Genomic DNA, 20,210 nt, shown 5'->3' with positions numbered 1-20,210 from the left:
AAGCCACAGCAGGGACCTGTACCATGATAGTGGCTGAACAAACTCAGGATACAGGATTAGAATTGAGTTGACAAAACCAAACCAATCCAATCTGGCTTTGTTGGTACCATGATGCTGACCATCAACTTTCTCTGTCAACTCAGGCTTTGAGCCGGAGTTAATGAAGCGCGTGCACTTGAAAGCGTGACATCAGTAATGAACAGCCAATCATATGCCTTTTAACTGTGATTCACTTCTCGCAATTCACTGCCATAGATTAAAAGATTGAAAAATCATTTAAATACATTTACACAGCATGGTGAAAAGAGCTGTCAGTGAAAGAGGAAAACTAAAACAACTAAAAGAAAACATCTTGGCATATCAGTGCAAGTGAAACGTGTGACATTAGTTTATATTGTTGATAATATATAGATATAAAGAGACTCAAAAATCTAAACTCAAATGTAGTCATGTTTAAAGCTTTATCCATTAATTGTAAAGCTTATTTATATTCTATATTATCTGTATATATTTATATTAATTTAAAATAAAAGATGAATCATTATTATTTTAATACGGCTTTTGTAATGGATTAAGACTATATAATAAATATATAAATCATAATAAATAATCATCACTAAAAGCCTGATGATTTTATCTTCAAAAAAAAATTGTATTTAAAAAATGTATCTTTTATCTTTTTACATACTGGTAAAAAATGTATAGCCTGAATGCACTGTAAGTCACTTTGGATAAAAGTGTCTGCTAAATGCATAAATTATTATTATTATTATTATTATTAATTATTATCTTTAAAAATGTTTTACTATGTAGTGCCCTTTAATTTGGAGCAAGAGAAACTGGGGGAGTGGCTTTATTGCATGAGAGATGTGTCACTTTTCTTGAAGCTGATTGGTCAAATTTCAGTTTGCGATCTCTAAACTAGAACATAACCCGCCCCGGAGCAGGTTAGCTGTGGAGCGTAAGTTACTACGGCGATGAACACTGCTAAAACCCAAGCCACTTTCATGGTACCTAAAACCCAGGATTGGTGCAAACTAAACTGAACCTTACCTGGCTAGCCAGCTAATCCAGCTTCATGGTACAGGCCCCAGAACTGTTGTGCCTTTCTGACACACAGCAGTGATTGTGAAGAGCTGTGGAGCTGTGGAGCGTAAGTTACTATGGCGATGAACACTGCTAAAAGCCAAGCCACTTTCATGGTACCTAAAACCCAGGATTGGTGCAAACTAAACTGAACCTTACCTGGCTAGCCAGCTAATCCAGCTTCATGGTACAGGCCCCAGAACTGTTGTGCCTTTCTGACACACAGCAGTGATTTGCAACTAATGAATCCACATTTTTGAATGAATCGAGTGAGTCAAGAATTCAGTGACTCATTCATAAAGACATTTGCTGCTAATGTGCATACTTATATTACGCCCTTAAAATATGTAGCCTACTCTTTTGAGAGAAAAAAAATACACACTTTTGAGAGTGTAGCAGAAGAGTAGGCAAGCTTTGGGACTTACTATCACATCATACAATTACGTTTGTACACACACAATTACAATTACATGCACCCTGTCAATGTAAACTGTCCTGTCAAACATCTTGTCACAGTTAACATCCTCCACATTTCATTTCATTTAACTTCCTACCATATCGGAGAGAAAAGAAGTAGCATGTTGATCTGCCAGCCGTGGGTCTTTATGCAGAGAACTCTGTGTAACCCCTCTCTCCCGGGTCCTCACCGCCACACCTCGTTCTTGTTCCGAGTGGGTCTCGAACCCAGGTCTCCGGCATGGGAGGCGGACTCACTAACAAGGAGGCTAAAGACTGCAGCCCCTAGCGTCAGTCGCTAGTGCGCCTCTTAAGATCAGGGGAGTGAGGTTTACCTGCACAGCACCTACCCGCTAGCCTCCGTTACACTCACCCCATAAACCTCACTCCCATCCGGGTCACGGCACCAATGTAACCCCTCTCTCCCGGGTCCTCACCGCCACACTTCGTTCTTGTTCCGAGTGGGTCTCGAACCTGGGTCTCCTAGCATCTGCTCATATTTTTTGCATGATGATACATTTAAAAGTTAATGGACAAACAGATGTTATTAAAATTCACATTGTTGTTGCAGATGAAGTATAACACAGATAAGATATTAAATATTTTTTACCAGGTTAAATATTGATAAGTAGTAACTCAAACCCCTTTATCTAAACCTCTCTATTTAACCGTTGATTCGCGCACATCCACCATGTTTGTAGTTTTTTAACTTTAGCTTTTTATTCGTGTTTATATTTCTCAACCGAATCCTTCGCCAAAGCGCAATGGATTGTAGACAATATTAGCCACTATAGTGTGCATGGATCCACACTTCAAAAATCTACCTGAAATCGTAAACCATCTGGGGACGTTTGTCATACTCTTCAGCATACTAGTATGCTTTGTTACACACTTATTCTAATGTCACATACTATTTAAGATGGATAGTATGAACATTGGGACGCAGGCAGTCACTTGCTTCGTTTCTGAAAGAATTACTGTAGCTGTTTGAACGGATCGAGGGAGTCAATGATTCAGTGACTAATTCATAAAGATATTCACTTGCTTCGTTTCTGAATAAATCATTTGTTTGAATGGATCAAGTCAGTGATTCAGTGACTCATTCATATAGACGGTCACTTGCTTCATTTCTGAATGAATCAGCTGTTTGAACAGATCAAGTGAGTCAATGATTCGGTGATTCATCCATAAAGACAGTCACTTGCTTCATTTTTGAATTAAGGTATTTAAGGGTCTAATAAGGGTATATTTACTGGGGGGAAAAGGTTATAATAAAGGTTAGCATCAAAGCAGTTCACAAGCCACTTTATAAGTGATTTGAGAGATGTGAAGAGGGGGGAAGTTCATTTTTGGTCTGTTCCTCACAGAAATATGCTGTATGGCTTCAGAAGACTCAGACTTTTACTGTTTTTAGTTTTTGTTGAAGCTTTCTTTTTTTGGAAAATCACAAGTTGAACTAGAATATATTGAAAATATCTCCTCATATGTAAAGAAGAGAAATTATAAAGGTTTGGTACAACGTGAGGGAGGGTAAATTTCATTTGTAGGTTAAGTAACCTTTTAATCTCTCAGAGCTCTGATTGGATAAAAGCCACAATTGTCATCAGTTGCCCTAATCGTATATTGGAAACAGTACAGAGTATAAAGATGTGTCAGGGCCGTCAGGGGGATTATGGGTAGAACTGGGTCAGTAGTGTGAAAGAGGGGAAACCTATGGGAAAAAAACGTTCAGTATGCATATGGAGCTAAGATTTTCTCTCTCTCTTCCTTCCTCTTTCTTTTCTCATGTTCAGTCCTCTCCCCTCCACTGTCATCTTTCTGGTTGTCTTTTCATTGTTAAACACTCTTCATCTGTACTCGTTACTAGCCTTGGATTTGACAAGAAGCTTATTGTTTGCTCCTTCCCGCCATATTTTCTCTCTCTTGATCTTTTCTAAACAACTTTTACTAAACCTCACACACACACTCATTCTCTCACACACAGCCACAAAAACACACATTCAAACCTACGAACAACATAGGGTTTCTAGGTTAATGGTCAGATATGAATAAATCAAAACACAAAGCAAAAGCTCCTCTCATACATACCCTGTTTATCACTTTTTTGTCTCTCTCTCTCTCTCTCTCTCTCTCTCTCTCTCTCTCTTCTTAATGTTATTCCCTTTTTCCACCCTGATTGTTCCCTGCCTGCATGCTTTTACCCTGACAAAGAGTCTTACATCAATGCTGAGGCAAAACAAAAATTCACAGCAGCGCTGTTTTAAATTGTTTAAAGATATTTTTGATAATTTTTTAGTGTTGTTCTTTTCACGACTGTATTAATATTAAATAGAGGACAGAAAATTAATGGGATTTAGTGAAATAGGATCAGCATCATGAGTCAGATTTGTACCTTCATTTACATTTATGCATTTGGCAGACACTTTTATCCAAAGTAACTTACACTGCAGTTCCAGTACACTCTTAAAAATAAAGGTGCTTCACGATGCCATAGTAGAACCTTTTTGTCTAAATGGTTCCATAAAGAACCTTTAACATCTGAAGAACCTTGCTGTTTCACAAAAGGTTCTTTGTGGCGAAAGAAGGTTCTTCAGATTATAAAAAGGTAAGAAAGAGATGGTTCTTTAAAGAACCTTTGACTGAATGGTTCTTTGTGGAACCAAAAATGGTTCTTCTATGGCATCGCTTGAAGAACCTTTTGAAGCACCTTTATTTTTAAGAGTGTAGTGGAATAGGATCAGGATCGTGAGTCAGATTTGAACCTTCATGATCAACAGTTAGGCCAGTTAATGGAAAAAATTCATAATTCTCAAAAATTCATAAACAACAATTATGTCCTTATAGTATAGATGATATAGAAACAAAACGTCAACTTAGTGAAGTCTTTGGTCAAATAAAAGACCAGTTGTGTTAAGTGTCTCTGTAGAGGATCCTGAGGCTTTCAACAGAATGAAACATTTAGATTTCAAGCATGTGTCCTCCATTAGATGCCAGATACATGCTTGAAATCTAAATGTTTCAACAGAATGAAACATTTAGATTTCAAGCATGTATCTGGCATCTAATGGAGGACATCTATGTTGTATTTGGTGGCTGACCTGTGTGTGTGTGTGTGTGTGCGCGTGTGCGTGTACGTGCGTGCGTGCGCGTGTGCGTGCGTGCGTGCATGTGCGTGTGCGTGCGTGCGTGCGTGCGTGCGTGCGTGTGTGTGTGTGTGTGTGTATATAAATTTGTATAATGACAAAGGTATGACATAGGTATTACAAGGAGAAGGTGACTTTTCAGGACATTACCCCATGTCCCCACTTTTCAAAACGCTTATAAATCACACAGAATGAAGTGTATTGAAAATCTGAAATAGCACAAAGTTTCCTGTGAGGGGTAGGTTTAGGGGTAGGGTTGGTGTAGGGGTCTCTGTAGAGGATCCTGAGGCTTTCAACAGAATGAAACATTTAGATTTCAAGCATGTATCTGGCATCTAATGGAGGACATCTATGTTGTATTTGGTGGCTGACCTGTGTGCGTGCGTGCGTGCGTGCGTGCGTGCGTGTGCGCGCGTGCATGTGCATGCATGTGCGTGTGCGTGCGTGCGTGTGTGTGTATATAAATTTGTATAATGACAAAGGTATGACATAGGTATTACAAGGAGAAGGTGACTTTTCAGGACATTACCCCATGTCCCCACTTTTCAAAACGCTTATAAATCACACAGAATGAAGTGTATTGAAAATCTGAAATAGCACAAAGTTTCCTGTGAGGGGTAGGTTTAGGGGTAGGGTTGGTGTAGGGCAATAGAATATACGGTCTGTACAGTATAAAAACCATTACGCCTATGGGATGTCCCCACTTTTGACAAAAACAAACCTGTGTGTGTGCGTGTGTGCGTGCGTGCGTGCGTGCGTGCGTGTGTGTGTAAAATCTGGTTAATCAGTCAAAAGAATTTAAGACAGCTTGTTGGCCTTCAGGCAGACACACTACACACAGACACACTTCCACTAGAAGGCTTTTGCATTAATGATGTGACCCAGAATAAGAGCGTGTCTGCCACTAACTTCCTAATTCTGAGACTGCTTGTTTGCCTAAAGTACTACAGTACTACTGTCAAACCACATCAAATTTTCATAAGTGCCATGGCTATCTCAGCAAGCAAACAATGACATCATTGGCGGAGGTATATATATATATATATATATATATATTAAAAAGAAGAACTAAGAAATTATATGTGTTTAAGGCACTACCGCATCATTGTCTTTCATTTTAGAACAAACACGCCTCCTTTTTATGCTAATTATGCTTATTATAGAATGTTCCTTTTTTCACAAAATATTTGCTTGCCAATGCGGCAATTGCCTTTCATTGCCTACAGAAAAAATAAAATGTAATCTAGATTTTTGTTTACATTTTCTATTGACCATTACATCTAATGATGAAAGAGTTTAACCAGGCAAATGTCCAGTGTGCCATACTGTTACAATAAAAATAATTATAATATTAATATTTTAACATTTTAATACTAATAGTTTAGTTTAATAGTTTTACATACCTCTTTTATTATATAATAATACAATTATATTAATAATATAATAATATTAATAATATAGTAACTCCTGACTGTATATACATAGTCTCAAAAATCTTGTGGTTTTATTATATTAACCAGACCACTTAGCGTTGTGCCCTGAAATTAAAGAAATTCTGACAAACAAGTTACTCTTATAAAATAATAATGTAATTAATTTATATGTAATATATTTATATTAAATTATTAGTTATGTATATTCCAATCTAATCTAATCTAATTTTTTAACAACTGCACCATTACCTGATTGCAATTCCTTGCGCTTAACATGGACAGCACATGAACACAAACAACGCTAGCAACTGGTGCCATTCATTTTAAGTGAATTCCTCCCAAGACACACTCTCTCTTTCTCTCTCTCATTTGTTTTCCCTCTCAGTCCTGTCTTGATCTCCAATTAGTCTGTTTAGTGGTCTAATTAGCAGTGTTTTTAAGTTTATTCTCTGTAGTGCCAGGACTCAGGAGAGAACTGAGATACACGAATACAGACACTGTATATGATAAATATATGGAAAACAGATAGAAAGAAGTTACACACACACAAAAAAAACAAAAACCGGAAAAAGATGAAATGCTCCAATTCACTCCCCAGGCAGATGGTCCCCAAGAGCTCTTGCCAAGAAAAAAAAAATCAGGGCCCATATTCACAAAACATTTTATCTTACCACTAAGAGTTCTCCTAAATAGAGGTAAAAGTTTTTAGCTAAGAGTTTTCTCTTAAAACCTATTCACAAAGCTGCTGAGACAAACTTTTACTAAGGAATAGAGAGAAGTCTTAAGCTAAGAGTAAGGGGGCGGGGTTGACCTCGCTTACTAACTATTCACACAGTGATTGGCTGATGGGGGAGGGGTCTCTGTCAGAGATTTATTCATAGAAATATTGTAGAGCGCAATATTATGTTGCCATATTCATAAAGGTTTAAAAATAAAAAAAATATGCACATTCAAATAAAGATTTTAAAATGCAGACTAAGTGTCAATAAATTAAACAAGAATGTGTTCAGTTATTTGTCAGCCTCTCCTCGTAAACAATTAGTGGATATGCATATAAACAGCCTTTTAATTAACGGAGTAGAATAATCATGGCTGATAGTTCCTCAACACCAGAGAAACTCAACCTTTTGACACCTGTCCAATTCAGAACCATCGGCATGGAAAACCAAGGAAAAATGGACTCGTTTGTTCAGTTATTTGTCAGCCTCTCCTCGTAAACAATTAGTGGATATGCATATAAACAGCCTTTTAATTAACGGAGTAGAATAATCATGGCTGATAGTAAGCTAGTTTTAGAGCAAAAAACGTTTGTGAAAAATTCTTAGAGCAAAAATGTAGGGGTCCTAAATTTAGGACTGACACGCCTATTCTTTTTAAGATTTTCTCCTAAATCGGCAAGTTATGAGCTACTTTTAGCCTTAAAATGTTTTGTGAATATGGGCCCAGTCCTATCTAATCATGGATAAACACAGCGACCTCCCTACAGACACACACACAGGTCCTCAGAAAAAGGTGAGACTCCTCTGCCGAGTTCCTCTTTGGAATAATGGCTTCTCTCTCGAGTGCTTCCAGAACATTCTAGAGAGTGAGAGATTGATGGAGGAGCGGAGCAGGCCTGCTTTTTTCACTTGATGTGGCAGCTGTAAATCTGAAAGCTTGTGTGTGTGTGTGTGTGTGTGATATTTTCACTGCCGTAATGTCAGGGAATTTTATTTATTTCTCCACCTGTGTGGGGATTCTTACATTTTAAGATGGGGTTACATTGTCTATTAGTATATAATGAAGAGGAGTTATGTGTGTGTGTGAGCACACCTGGTTTCCTTCTAACTGTAATGTGACAGTAAGAGGGTCTGAAGCATTTGTCAGTGATTCTCAGCAGTAAATGCTGTGGACACATTTTGAGCCAATTACCTCTCGTCAGAGAGAAGACGTTTCCCCACTACGGGATGGCAGTTTGTTTGTGTGTGTGTCCTAGATGTGTTATGCAATGGTGTTGCTAACAGGTTTCTGTGCCATTTCAAGTCACTTAAACCTCAGTGCTTCACACACATAGTAAACATTCAACCTGGAAAGGACTGACAAGTGACATGTTCAGAATAACCATAGATGTACCATAGATGTCTTAAACAATTTAAAACTCTTTTTAAACTATTTAGAATTAAACAATTAAATTGTATTCCTTGCTGAATAAAAATATTATTATTATTATTGCTTTTAAATAAATAAATCAATAACACCAAGCTTTTGAATGGTAGTGCGTCACAGTTTTGGTTTTCAGCATAATAATATGAACTGTTTCTGGAGAACTAAATCAGCGACTGGAGTAATCAAATCAAAATGTATTTATAAAGCACCTTAAAAAACACCAAAGTGCTGTGCAATTTCAAAGAAATTAGATAAAACACAATAAAATACAAAGAAAGAGATAGATAATACAATAAAGCAAGAGAAAAATGAAAAAAAAAACTAATATAAATGCATCTAATCCAAACCAGTAGTCCTCACAAAGCAGCAAAGGCCTCATCGAACAAATGTCTTAAGATGGGTTTTAAACATGTTTACAGAGGTAGACAATCTGATAGCTATTGGTTTAATGGATATATGATGTCTGTCTTATGGTTTCTATAGAGTATTCTAATTGCTCCACTGACCTCAGCACTCACATGCGTCATGACAGCTTTTTTTTCCTTCGTTTTTTAAATTTTTTTTATCTCTCATTCTCTTGTTCTGTTGACAGTTACAGTTGAACACACACAAGACAGTGCATTAATCCTTCAGTCTGTTGCTCCGAGATCAGAAGTGGAATCTTAAAATAGCTATTCCAATATGGAAAGGACGTTGTCAGAGTGCTTTAATACTCCAAGAAAAAAACATGAAATTGTGATGCGTATTGCTGTGCTGTGATGTGCATTGTGTGTGATATTCCTTCAGGGAAGGACAGTCAGGTCAGCCACTGCTGTCGATTGTTTAGACACAGTGAGATGCTAAAGTCCATTGAGGTGAATGTGAGTCAGTCCATTTGAAAATTTCAAACTGTATCATTGCTTCGGATCCGTAAAGAATGTGATAATGGCTCTGACCCAGACTGAGGCTGGAGTTTATGAGTTTATAAAGGCCTCTTCTTCTGCCATATGAAAGCATTTATAGACTTTCATGTAGATATTTCAGTCCTGCATCTTTTTATGCAGTAAATGTTTATACAACATGCCTTCTGGCAATGTTAATTTCTCTGATATTACCATATGCATTTCACAAATCTGAATATGCATATTCCAAATTTGCATTGTGTCCTTTCCGCAAGAGGGTACTCGGTTACAATGTCATAATGTGCATTCTCAACTTTTGTAGCAGGCAATGTAATTTCCTTATGCTGTAATTACAGAATATGCTGTAAATCTTCTCCACTTCTGTTGGTTGCGTTTACTTTTGGGCCATAGTGTTAATTGTGTTCATGTTTTTGAGGTTTAGTTGAGGAGAGCCTCTATCTCTTAATCACTTACATTCTCTTCATGCACTAATTGCTTGGGTTATGTCCACTAATAACATCAGAGGTTCTGCCTTAATTTTAACCTTTCTCTGAGGGCTCTTGTCACAAGGAGTGATGGGGGTCGGAAAGAAGAAAGACAGAGAGAGAAAAAACAATCAAGACTGGGGCCAGTCACAAACTGGCCAGTGAGAATATGAACAGAGACAGTTTGTCATTGTTTTTAATACAAGTTGTTGTTATGATCAACTTTTATTAGAGAAGACTCATCTAAAGCTAAGCAGAAAATCCAAAATAAGTTTTAATATGATATTTTGAGTGGGGCTTAAAAATATAAATAAATAAAACATTTTTTATTTATATATATTTTATGTTCATAATACATTAATATTTATATCATACATAATACATTTTATATTTATATTTTTTTCATATAATGTATTAATGAATTAATAACTAATTGTAATTATTAACTATTTAAATATACTATATTCCATTTATAAATGTATAAAATAATATTTATAATTATATTTTGTATTTATGAAAAATATTTTATATTTTTATACATATTTTTTAATTATGTAATTTAATTATTTAATTTATTATAATTATTAAATATTTTATCATGTATAATAATAATTATTAGATATTTTATCATGTATAATAATGGACCGGCCAGAAGATGTCAGAACCTTTTCTCTCTTCAAATCTTTTGTTTTTGTTTTTTTTATATTTAAATTTATTTTGACCGCAAGCCTACAAGACGACTGTCCCAGCATCCCTGTGCTCCTTTTATGGCCAGTTCATCCCCAGCTTTACCGCAGTTAGTGAAATCAAATTTACTGTGTTGTTCATAAAACTTTGTTTGCAGATGTGTTGAAAAGGCATACAAGCAATTGTTGCCTTAAAAGGGGTCAGAAGGAATAGGTTCTAATGAGCTTTCATTTCCTAACGTTATTAAAAAACAACACAAATGCCGGCAGTTCTTGCCGTGATTGGAACTCATTCAATAATTTCTATTAGTTTTGTGTGAATAACTCTGTGCCAGGAACTTTGTGTGTCAGAGGAAGGTGTGTGATCTCAAACAAAGCCTCAGTGGGACAGAAAATGCTGTAATGTTCAAACAGAGAATGTTGCACTGTTCAGCTCTTGTTTTGCTGACTTTTAGAAAACGGGCAAAAGAGAATGACGGCCGTTCTCTGTCTGTGAGTTCCAGTGTCTGAACCAATCTATCAGTTTCAGATTTAAGAGTCAAATGCTCTCAGTATGGATTCTTCAAAACAAAGCAGATTCTTAAGAAAAACAGGCAAATGGGTGATGTGCGTGTTATTCTGCTAAACTTAAAATAATTTGTTCTCATCATTTAGTATTATCAGCTGAACTAAATGATTCCATCACCTCATATTAGTTTCAGTAAAGAACTTGATGATTTTCTTGTGTTGATAAAATGGGATTTGAAAAAAAACAAAGAGGTGGTGAAGAGATCAACAGATGTATAATTTAAGACTGATTCTCCAAACACATGCAGGTAGTCTGTGGGCAGACTATGGCAAGACAAAAAATGGAAGCTTTAGTGTGACGGCGGGAGAAGAAGATAAAACATGTATAATTTCCCAACACAGCACACATTTTCAGGAATACCCTTATGATGAAATTCCTATTATTACATGTTAAATGTTTAATTTTTATACTGGGCTATGCACTTCTTTTTAGATATTCATGTTACTATTTTATTTTGAATGACAGACATTTTGTCTTTTGTAAAGCTATTTTTATGGTTATGATTTTTAAATAATAGAGAAAGCAATTTTAATAACTCAACATGCATAAAAAGTCATACAAACAAGGAATTTGGTCAAATTACACAAAAAGAATGTTTAGCTAAGTGAAAGTTTTGTTTCCAGAATTTTTGTAGATGCCCTTTCCTATCTAACTGATGGTATTTCTTCTCTCTGTATCCAGTTTATATTCCGGAAAATCAGCGACATGAAGAAGGAGGAAGAAGAGAGGCAGCGCTCAAAGAATGAGGTTCCGCTCACCATTCCTGTGGACCACCCGGTCCGAAAACTTTTCCAGAAGTTTAAACAGCAGAAAGAGCTCCGTAACCAGGGTGCTTCGGCCCAGCTGGACTTGGAGAAAAATCAGCAGCATCAACAGCAGCCCACACACATGCCGAAACCTCACACCTCCCTCATGCAGAACTCGCTGCACGCGGTTCAGAATGGGTCCACCAGCAGCGTGGTCACCATCTCCCAGATCACACCCATCCAGAACTGCCTGGCCTACCCTAAAGCAGCCGACCCCATTAAACAGAACAACTGCGACATCATGGAACTCAAACCTGCTGTTGCCAGCGGTGACCAAGTCGCAAACCGACTCAAAGTGAATAACACCGCACGGACCAAACCCGCAGGAACCGCCCGTGGCTGGATGAGACTGAAAAACAACATGGCGGCCCCAGGTTCACCTCCAGAGGATGAGAGGAAAGATGGATTGAACAATGCAGCTAAGTCCGTGTCCATGGAGCGCATTTCACCAGAAGTCAAAGTTCAGAAAGAAAGTGTTGAGGAGGTTGGAGCATCCAGGAAGAATTCACTCCGCAAAACGGACTCTTGGGATAGTGGCTTGACATACAGCGACCAGAGACTGGATAGGGTTTCAGAACCCCAGAGCCCTGTTCCTGGAGTCGGTGGAGGAGAAGGATCAGCCCGGGATTTTTACCCCAGTAGCGAGAGCTCATTCCAGGCCACGCTGCAGGAGGCAAGGCTAGAGCTGCGGACAGACATCCAAGTCCTGAATGGAAGGATGGCAGCTTTAGAAGAACGGGTCGGACAAATTCTCAGGCTGCTTTTAGAGACTTCAAAGCCCACGTCTAGTGAAGATCCAACCTCAAAAATGCACAGACCCAAACTCAAAGCACAGAGCAGCATCCCAGTGTCCACACTCAGTACGCCAGACTCTGAAAAGGACGAGGGTTTGCCATAGGAAAACAGACTTTGCATTCAGTAAGTATTTGAGATGAAGCATTTGTAGCATCACTGGGGTTTTGGTGCATCCAAATTTGGCACCTGTACCTACATCTTGTACAGGAACGCCCAAAATAGGAGCTTGGGTTGGTTTCTAGCTTCGGATTTCTGAGGATAAAGCTGACACCTGAATATCTGTATGGGAACAGGAGTTGGTTTCTGGATCTAAATAACTGCCAGGAACTCTAACCCAATCAGAGAACAGTGGCGTGTACTGATAAATACAAAAATAAGAGGATTTTTAGTTTAGTGCTTTAATGTTCAATCAGCACTTTTTTTGCACACTGAAGTAATGGAACTACCCCCCCCCCCCTTTTTCAGTGTGAGTTTGTACAGTATACATAATGCAAGTCCGGCGGGGTTCTGGCTTGCCAAAAATGTTCAACCCTGATGACGTCTGTACAAAAATACGAAATTATATTTAAATGCTTGTATATTATGCAGTTAACTGCATGCAGATCTTTTTATTCTCACAGAATGCTTATTTTCAATGTTTAAATGAAAGAGACTGTTGATTGTCTTGATATCACCATAATTTACATTCAGGTTTTTAACAAAACGTAGCATGACAGATCACTTAGGAAGAAAGTGTCGTGTTTGAAACATTTACGTATGCATGAATGACTTTGACAGCATTCAAGAACTTTGCCTTAAAGGACCTAAACATCACTCTTGAAATAAAGCTGAAGAAAAACCTGCACTGGTTAGTATAGGACAGGTCTGTTTTTATTATTATTATTTATTTATTTTTAAATATTTTAATGTGTCAGGATTTTGGAGGGTTTAGGCCCTTCATTTATGTTCCACTCAATGTTATTGGAATTGTTTTATATTTATATAGCACCAGTAGCTGCTTTTGGGCCTGAAATGCAGCTTCACCACTGTATATCTGTTGACTGTATTATATGCAACCTTAATAAAAAATGGTAAATAAAAAATAACAATTGTAAGAGTAAACCACAATGTTTTGTTCTCGTATGCAAGATAACATTATAAATGATTTATATACATTGTATTTAAAAAAAATTTTTTAGAATATTTTAACTATTTTCCAAAATATGTTTAAATAATGCTGCTTAATAATGTCTCCCTCTTTGTTTCCAGGTAGCACAGAGTTAAATGTACCAGCACAGGTTAAGAGTGCAGCTCTCTGTATTATGGTCCTGCTGGTTTGATCCAGTTCTCTACAAAAGAAAGACAGATGAAGCTCTCAGCTGAAGTCAATTTTCAGGTAGTGGTGCTGCAGCTTGGCATCAAGCCCTCAAGATTTTTTTATTACAATCCATTTATCTCTCACTCTGTCTCTGTTTTTGCTGAGCTTTATAAAGATCTGGGTTGGTTTTAAAATATTAGTTTTGTGCTTTTATATTCTTTTATATACTCACACACACATAAATGTTGTTTCACAAATACAAGTCCATTTCAGCAGTAATGTGTGTTTGTAAATTTAAAACTAAAGACTTTGCTGTATTGAATATAAGATGAGGTCTGCCTTTTGTTTACTAAATATTCCCAGTTTTGGTTGGTCTCAAGGTCTCAATGAGCTGTTGTTCCTCAGTATATAGATCAGGAAAAAGACCAAGGGGTCAAGAGTTTTGCTAGTTACCTTTTTTTCTTTTTTTTACCCCTGTTAAAACTACCACTCTGCTGCTCGAAAGCATCTTTTAGCGTTAACATCCATTCTGCAGTAGCTATATACTGTAAGACGAATGGGAATTATTAGATTCTTACTGATCAGATTTTTTAGATATCAGATGCATGCAAGCTAATATTCTAGCTAAGGTCACATGGCCTAACTCTCTTTTTCATGTTGCTTTCTTTTCTCTGTCAATCTCTATGCCTTTTGAAAGAGCATATTGAAACATATCAGCGTAAACTTAAGATGATATGAAGCATTGAAGCATAGGAAAGTAATCATAAAATCGCTGCCCTTCAAAAATGAATAATCTCATTTTAGCCTGGATATATAATGTTGTGGACTCAGTCTACTTAGAAATTAATTATATTCATTGTCCAGTGATAAAAATTTGGTTATTACAAACATTTACATTATGATTCAGTTATTTAGTGAGCTTGATATAGTGCAGACATACAGTAAATAATAGTATTTAAAATGGCCAAAAATAAATTAACGTAAAGGTGAGAGAGAGAGATGTTGTGTAAGAAGACTGTACACTCTCTCTCCCATATCTTTCTTTCTTGCTTATATTTAGAACCTCATTTGGATGGATCTGTGCCTGTCAGCTCAAATGCTGAAAGATACTGTCTTGCCCATAAGTTGGGCCAGATTTAGAGTTTGTTTATTTGACAGTTAATTGAATGGAAGTGATTTAACAGAAGGGTAATTTTGGCAGTTAATCTGGGACAAAGGCAGCATTGGGGGAGGCTTGACATTTCTGGGAATGCTGGTGAATATCGTACATGCCAACATTAGCGTAGCGCAAAATCACTGGGAACAACGTTGAACAAAAGCAAGGACGGATTATGGCCCTAAGGCATCAACCTTTTTTGGAGGCCCCCTCTTATACCCCACACACGGTTTTTGCCATGGAGTTAAAATGGGGGAAATAGTATCTTGTAACTGCACTTTACAACACTTTATATTGCATGACTCAAAATCAAGAATTCAGTTTTAGCTTCTCATAACATATAACACAACTCTGTGGAAAGAAATTGAAGTGATCTGCATTTTTGTCCCACTTTTGTGAAGAAACCACCACATTTACCTGAAAATTTACCACGATTGTTTAAGATAATTAAGATATATGGAATTTTTTTTAAATGTTTTTTAAAGAACTCTTATTCTCTCCAGATCATCATTTATTTGATCAAAAGTACAGTAAAACAGTAATATTGTGAAATATTTTATTACAGTTTAAATAGCTGTTTTCTACTTTTATATATTTAAAAAGGAAATGTATTCTTGTGATGGCAAAGCTGAATATTCAGCAGCCATTACTCCAGTCTTCAGTGTCACATGATCTTTTATATCTCGCCGAGGCCGAACCCCGCCAAACTCGGGTCGAAGATAGAGACCTTGAGGCCCCCTATCCGACGACGATGCCCCCGAGTCAATAGCCCCCCTGGGGCCGGGGATAGCGCCCCCCAAAGTTGAATTGTTGACCGGCTAAATCTCGCCGAGGCCGAACCCCGCCAAACTCGGGTCGAAGACTGGCAGATTTGTTTAAAAAAAATATTTGAGGTGGTCTGCAGTATCTTGAGAGATGTAATGTCAAAGTAATAAATTAGTTTAATTTAATTTTAATTTAATTTAATGATTGATTTTTTCAGAAACCAGGACCACAGCAGCCCTTATTTTAAGTACATCTTTGTCGCAATGATAAACAACATTTTTGTCCCACTCTTGTGAAGAAACCACCACATTTATCAGAACAAAATCTGCACACATTTGTGATTGTGGAACTAAATGAAACTATATTAAACTGCTGGACCTAAATGCAATTTCCAGTGCAGAAACTGCTGAATTTGACCTCTGAGGCGTTACACACTGTGTTCAGGTTTATAATGGAAAAGGTAATAATCATGTGCATCTGCTACTCAATACAATGCCAGAATAGGAGAGGGAACTGTTTTCTCATCATTTTCACATTAGTGAGGTTTTAAATAATTTATCATGCAGGGACTGCTGGGACATGTGAACTCACAGTAATGCAGCATTCAGAAAAATTAGTCTTCAGTGCTGCAGTATTCTGATGATGAGCAAATTATAAATTATACATTATTCATATGTGTGAGATCAGCAAATGTAAAGTAAATACATTAAAGTTTAAATGGAGAAAAAGTTTGTCTGGTTGGCCTTAGATGGAAAGTCAAGAGCAGGTGGTAAATATATGACTATAAATGGCATTACACTATGAGTCAGTGATTGAGATGAGAGCAGCATTGAGCAGGTGGTTGGACCCCCTAATGATTTCTTTATCACACACATATGGACACGTGTCATAGTCACGAGACTTTTGCCTCTACCATCTACAAAACAAACACACAACAAATCTGACAAATAAGAAAAACAAAAAAATGTACTTGGCTTTTGTTACCTATCATGCACTGTGGCCATCGGATTATACAGTATTTTAAAAATGTATTTACTGTATGATTATTTAAGGTCATTTATATGGAAATAATGAAACACACTTCTGTTCAAAAGTTTGGGGTTACAGTCCTGTTCCTCATGTGCATACTATGTACTTATTATAGTAATTACAATAACTATATAATAACTAGGTACTAACCCTGAACCTACCCAAAAACCTAACCCTACCCTATGTAGTTACCTTGTATTACCAGAACGTTCTTAGGTAAGTACACTGTAAGTACACATACTGTAAAATAAAGTGCAACCAATTTTTTTAAATGAACGAAGTCTCTTATGCTCACCAAAGCTGCATTTATTTATTTTATAAAAATACAGTAAAAAAAATATTTTAGTGAAATATTCTAACAATTAAAAATAACTGTTTTTAAATTTAATATATTTTAACATGTGATTTATTCCCGTGATGGCAACGTTGATTTTTCAGCAGCCTTTACTCCAGTCTTCATTGTTACATGATCCTTCAGAAATCATTTTAATAAGCTTATTTATTTATTTTTTGTTTGCTCAAGAAACATTTCTTATTATTATCAATGTTGAACAGTTTTGCTAATATTTTAATGGAAATTGCGCTAATTTGTTTTTAAAGAAGGAACTTTTTGATAAATAGAAAGTTCAAATGAACAATAACTTTAGGAACATTATAAATGCCTTTACTGTCACTTTTGATCAGTTTAATACATTGTATAAATGCTAGTGCATGAGGATTTGTAGTTTTTCTGTTTCAAATTAAAAGAAGAGGATAGAACCCAAAATGCTATATAATTTATATAATTTTTTTTTCAGGTAATGACAGAAGACCACAGGTGTGGTGTTTGCAGTAATGCAGTTTTATTCAGTTTTGCTCTTTTCATGAAAAACGGAGAAGGAAAATACAAAGAAGATGAGAATGTAACACACAGTGACCATTTGAAAGTAAAATCTCTCCCATATGTACGTAGACCTCAAACAAATTGATTTTTGATTCATTTTATTCCTGCAGTGCACATGCTCTTTGGTGTTTTAACCATAACTAAAGTGGAGGCTGATTTCTCCATCAGACTGAAGTGATGCATTCAGTGGTGCTGGTGAGACAAACCCCACAATCACACCGGAGGGCCACTGGATATGTGTAGGATGGGTCCACGTCTGCGGAGCAGTTTGGCAGCTGCACCGTCTCTAATCGAGTTTCATTATAAGTGGACATGCGCTGCTGCGACTCGATGAAGGGCGGGTCCAGAACTGGTTTCTGCAGTGATTGACAGGTGAAGAGAAGGGTGTGTATCAGACTGATGTCATAATGAGGACTTTTCATCTGGGCACTGATTTATTTTTTAGATAGACTGTGCACTTAAGAGCATCTTTAAAGTTTAATATTTAATAATATACTGTAGAATCTTTAATTAAATATGTTAAATAATGTCTCAATGTCTGTTCCAACCCAAATAACATTTACTGAAATTGAAATGTGTCCCTGAAGGCAATTTTTCTTCAAAAATGAATGTTGTCCTGATCTGACCCTTAAAACTGAATTGACCTAATATAGTGAGGATGAGGTATATATATTCGGTTGTATCTGAGTAATAAAAAGTAGTTGATTTCGATGTTAGCACATGAAACATATTTTTTTGTTTTTTCTGAGTGTACGCATAGAAAATAAACCGTCACTCTCCTTCAGATATGCTCTTATCAATAATAAGAGCAGTAAATAATAATTTTTGTAAAACATTTATTGCAGAAAATCGTCATGAACTAAAAAATACATACACATCCAAAAATATCTCAACCATTTTTCTCTATTTTCTGTTATTTTTTCCTTTTAATTTCCAGCAATGAGCACAAGAGGTTCTCCACCTTTCTCTTAAGAGCACTAAAGGAAAAGCTGTTTTTTTTTTTTTTTCATATTTGGAAAATGATTATTTGGGTCAAAGTGAGTTCTGTTCCCAAAGTGCTTTTAACTGCTCTATGTGTAACATTTAAACACAATCAAAATGTATTTTGCAAATTGAATCTCTCTAATATAATTCTATAATATAATATCTTTGCATTTTTATGAAATTCAATTTGTATTATTATTATCTATTATTTATGTTACTATGTAATATACAGGATCTGGGGGTTTATTATTTCATATATTAGAGATTTATAAAACCCTGTTAAATAATTGCAATGCATTAAAATTCATTTTCACCTTGACATTGTTTATCATATCATTTTGAATAAGTATTGATCACATTGCAGGTGTGCTGCAAAAGCTCTTCTCTCTTTTTATGCGAGTATGTTTTTCATGGGCTGATAACATCAGTCTTATTTCCCAAGTCTCACAGCGTCCCCAGTAGGCATCAGTGGTGATGTGCAGCCCACTGCATCCCGGTTTACGGGCCAGATAGGAAAATTCTCTGACTGCACAGCCGATGAAACGCTTCAGGTTGAGCACCGAAGCCTCTGTATGAGCTCCACAACACAGCCAAACAGCCAGTGTCACACAGCATAGAGTTACAAGAGAGAGTCTAGCACACATACAGAAAGAATGAGAGTTTATGATGAGGTTGTGTGTCTCAGAACAATGATTAAGTGTTAAATGCTCTATAGGTTACAAAAAATTAAGCAATTACTCTTGATTAATGTAACAAGTGTTTATATTTTGAGTTGTAATGATCTATGAAAACAGGGCTGTTTTTCTTTTACTTAAAGGTCACGTTAAAAGTTTTGTAAAAATTGTGTCATGCCTTCAACATGTACAGTACACTACCAATCAAAAGAGGTCAGCATGATTTTTTTATATATTTATTTTATTTTATATTTAAATTTTCTTTGAAGAAATTAGTATTTTTATTAAGCAAGGATGCATTATCTTAATCAAAGTGACATTAAAGACAATTCTAATCTTTACAAAAGTTTTCTGTTTCAAATAATAAATTATTTTGAACATTCTATTCATCAAAGAATCAAAAAAATACCATATATGATAAACTATAGTTTGCACAGAAAAACTTCAATATTTTAAGTTTCAATGTTTTAAACACTGATGATAAGAAATGTTTCTTAAGCATCAAATCCATATATTAGAATGATTTTATTAGAAGACAGATCCATATTAGAAGGATCATGTGACACTGAAAATTCAGCTTTGCCATCACAGGAATAAATTGCATGGCTAATGCTTTCTCGACACACCGTCTATGAGCATCCTGTGCTACTTGTTGTTATGGTTACCTCATCTGGCCTACTCAGCTTCGTGATTACTGTTTAGCAGCTGGTGAAAAAATATACGCAGTGACTAACTTTTATGGTACGAATTTGTTTTTGACGAATTAATTTCAATTTCTGAGGGCGAAAAACTTCCCCACGCAGATTTCGCTTAATTTCGCAGATAATTCGCACCGTGTGGTTATTGATCTACAGAGGGGGTTCATTTACTGGTTTGTCTGCTATGCTCCTTTAGGTCCGCTCGCTGCCCTGAGTGGTCGTTATAAATAGAGACCCCCG

The 20,210-nt window shown here is 36.4% G+C and overlaps 1 protein-coding gene across 1 annotated transcript in view; it reads left to right on the top strand.

The window, feature by feature from the left end:
• The window catches only part of LOC107553184 (potassium voltage-gated channel subfamily H member 5-like), a 38,729-nt gene extending 25,797 nt beyond the window's left edge, over window positions 1-12,932 (top strand). Inside the window, exon 9 of the mRNA XM_016235317.1 lies at window positions 11,565-12,932. Coding sequence (XP_016090803.1) covers window positions 11,565-12,587 — 1,023 coding nt within the window. The 3' untranslated portion in view covers window positions 12,588-12,932. The remainder of the gene's footprint in view (window positions 1-11,564) is intronic.
• Window positions 12,933-20,210: the final 7,278 nt, after the last annotated feature.

This window comes from Sinocyclocheilus grahami, unplaced genomic scaffold, assembly GCF_001515645.1.
Source record: "Sinocyclocheilus grahami isolate Dianchi unplaced genomic scaffold, SAMN03320097.WGS_v1.1 scaffold466.1, whole genome shotgun sequence".
NCBI classification, from domain to species: domain Eukaryota; kingdom Metazoa; phylum Chordata; class Actinopteri; order Cypriniformes; family Cyprinidae; genus Sinocyclocheilus; species Sinocyclocheilus grahami.
The sequence above is the reverse complement of the archived record's forward strand: the minus strand, read 5'-3'. Positions and strand labels throughout refer to the sequence as shown.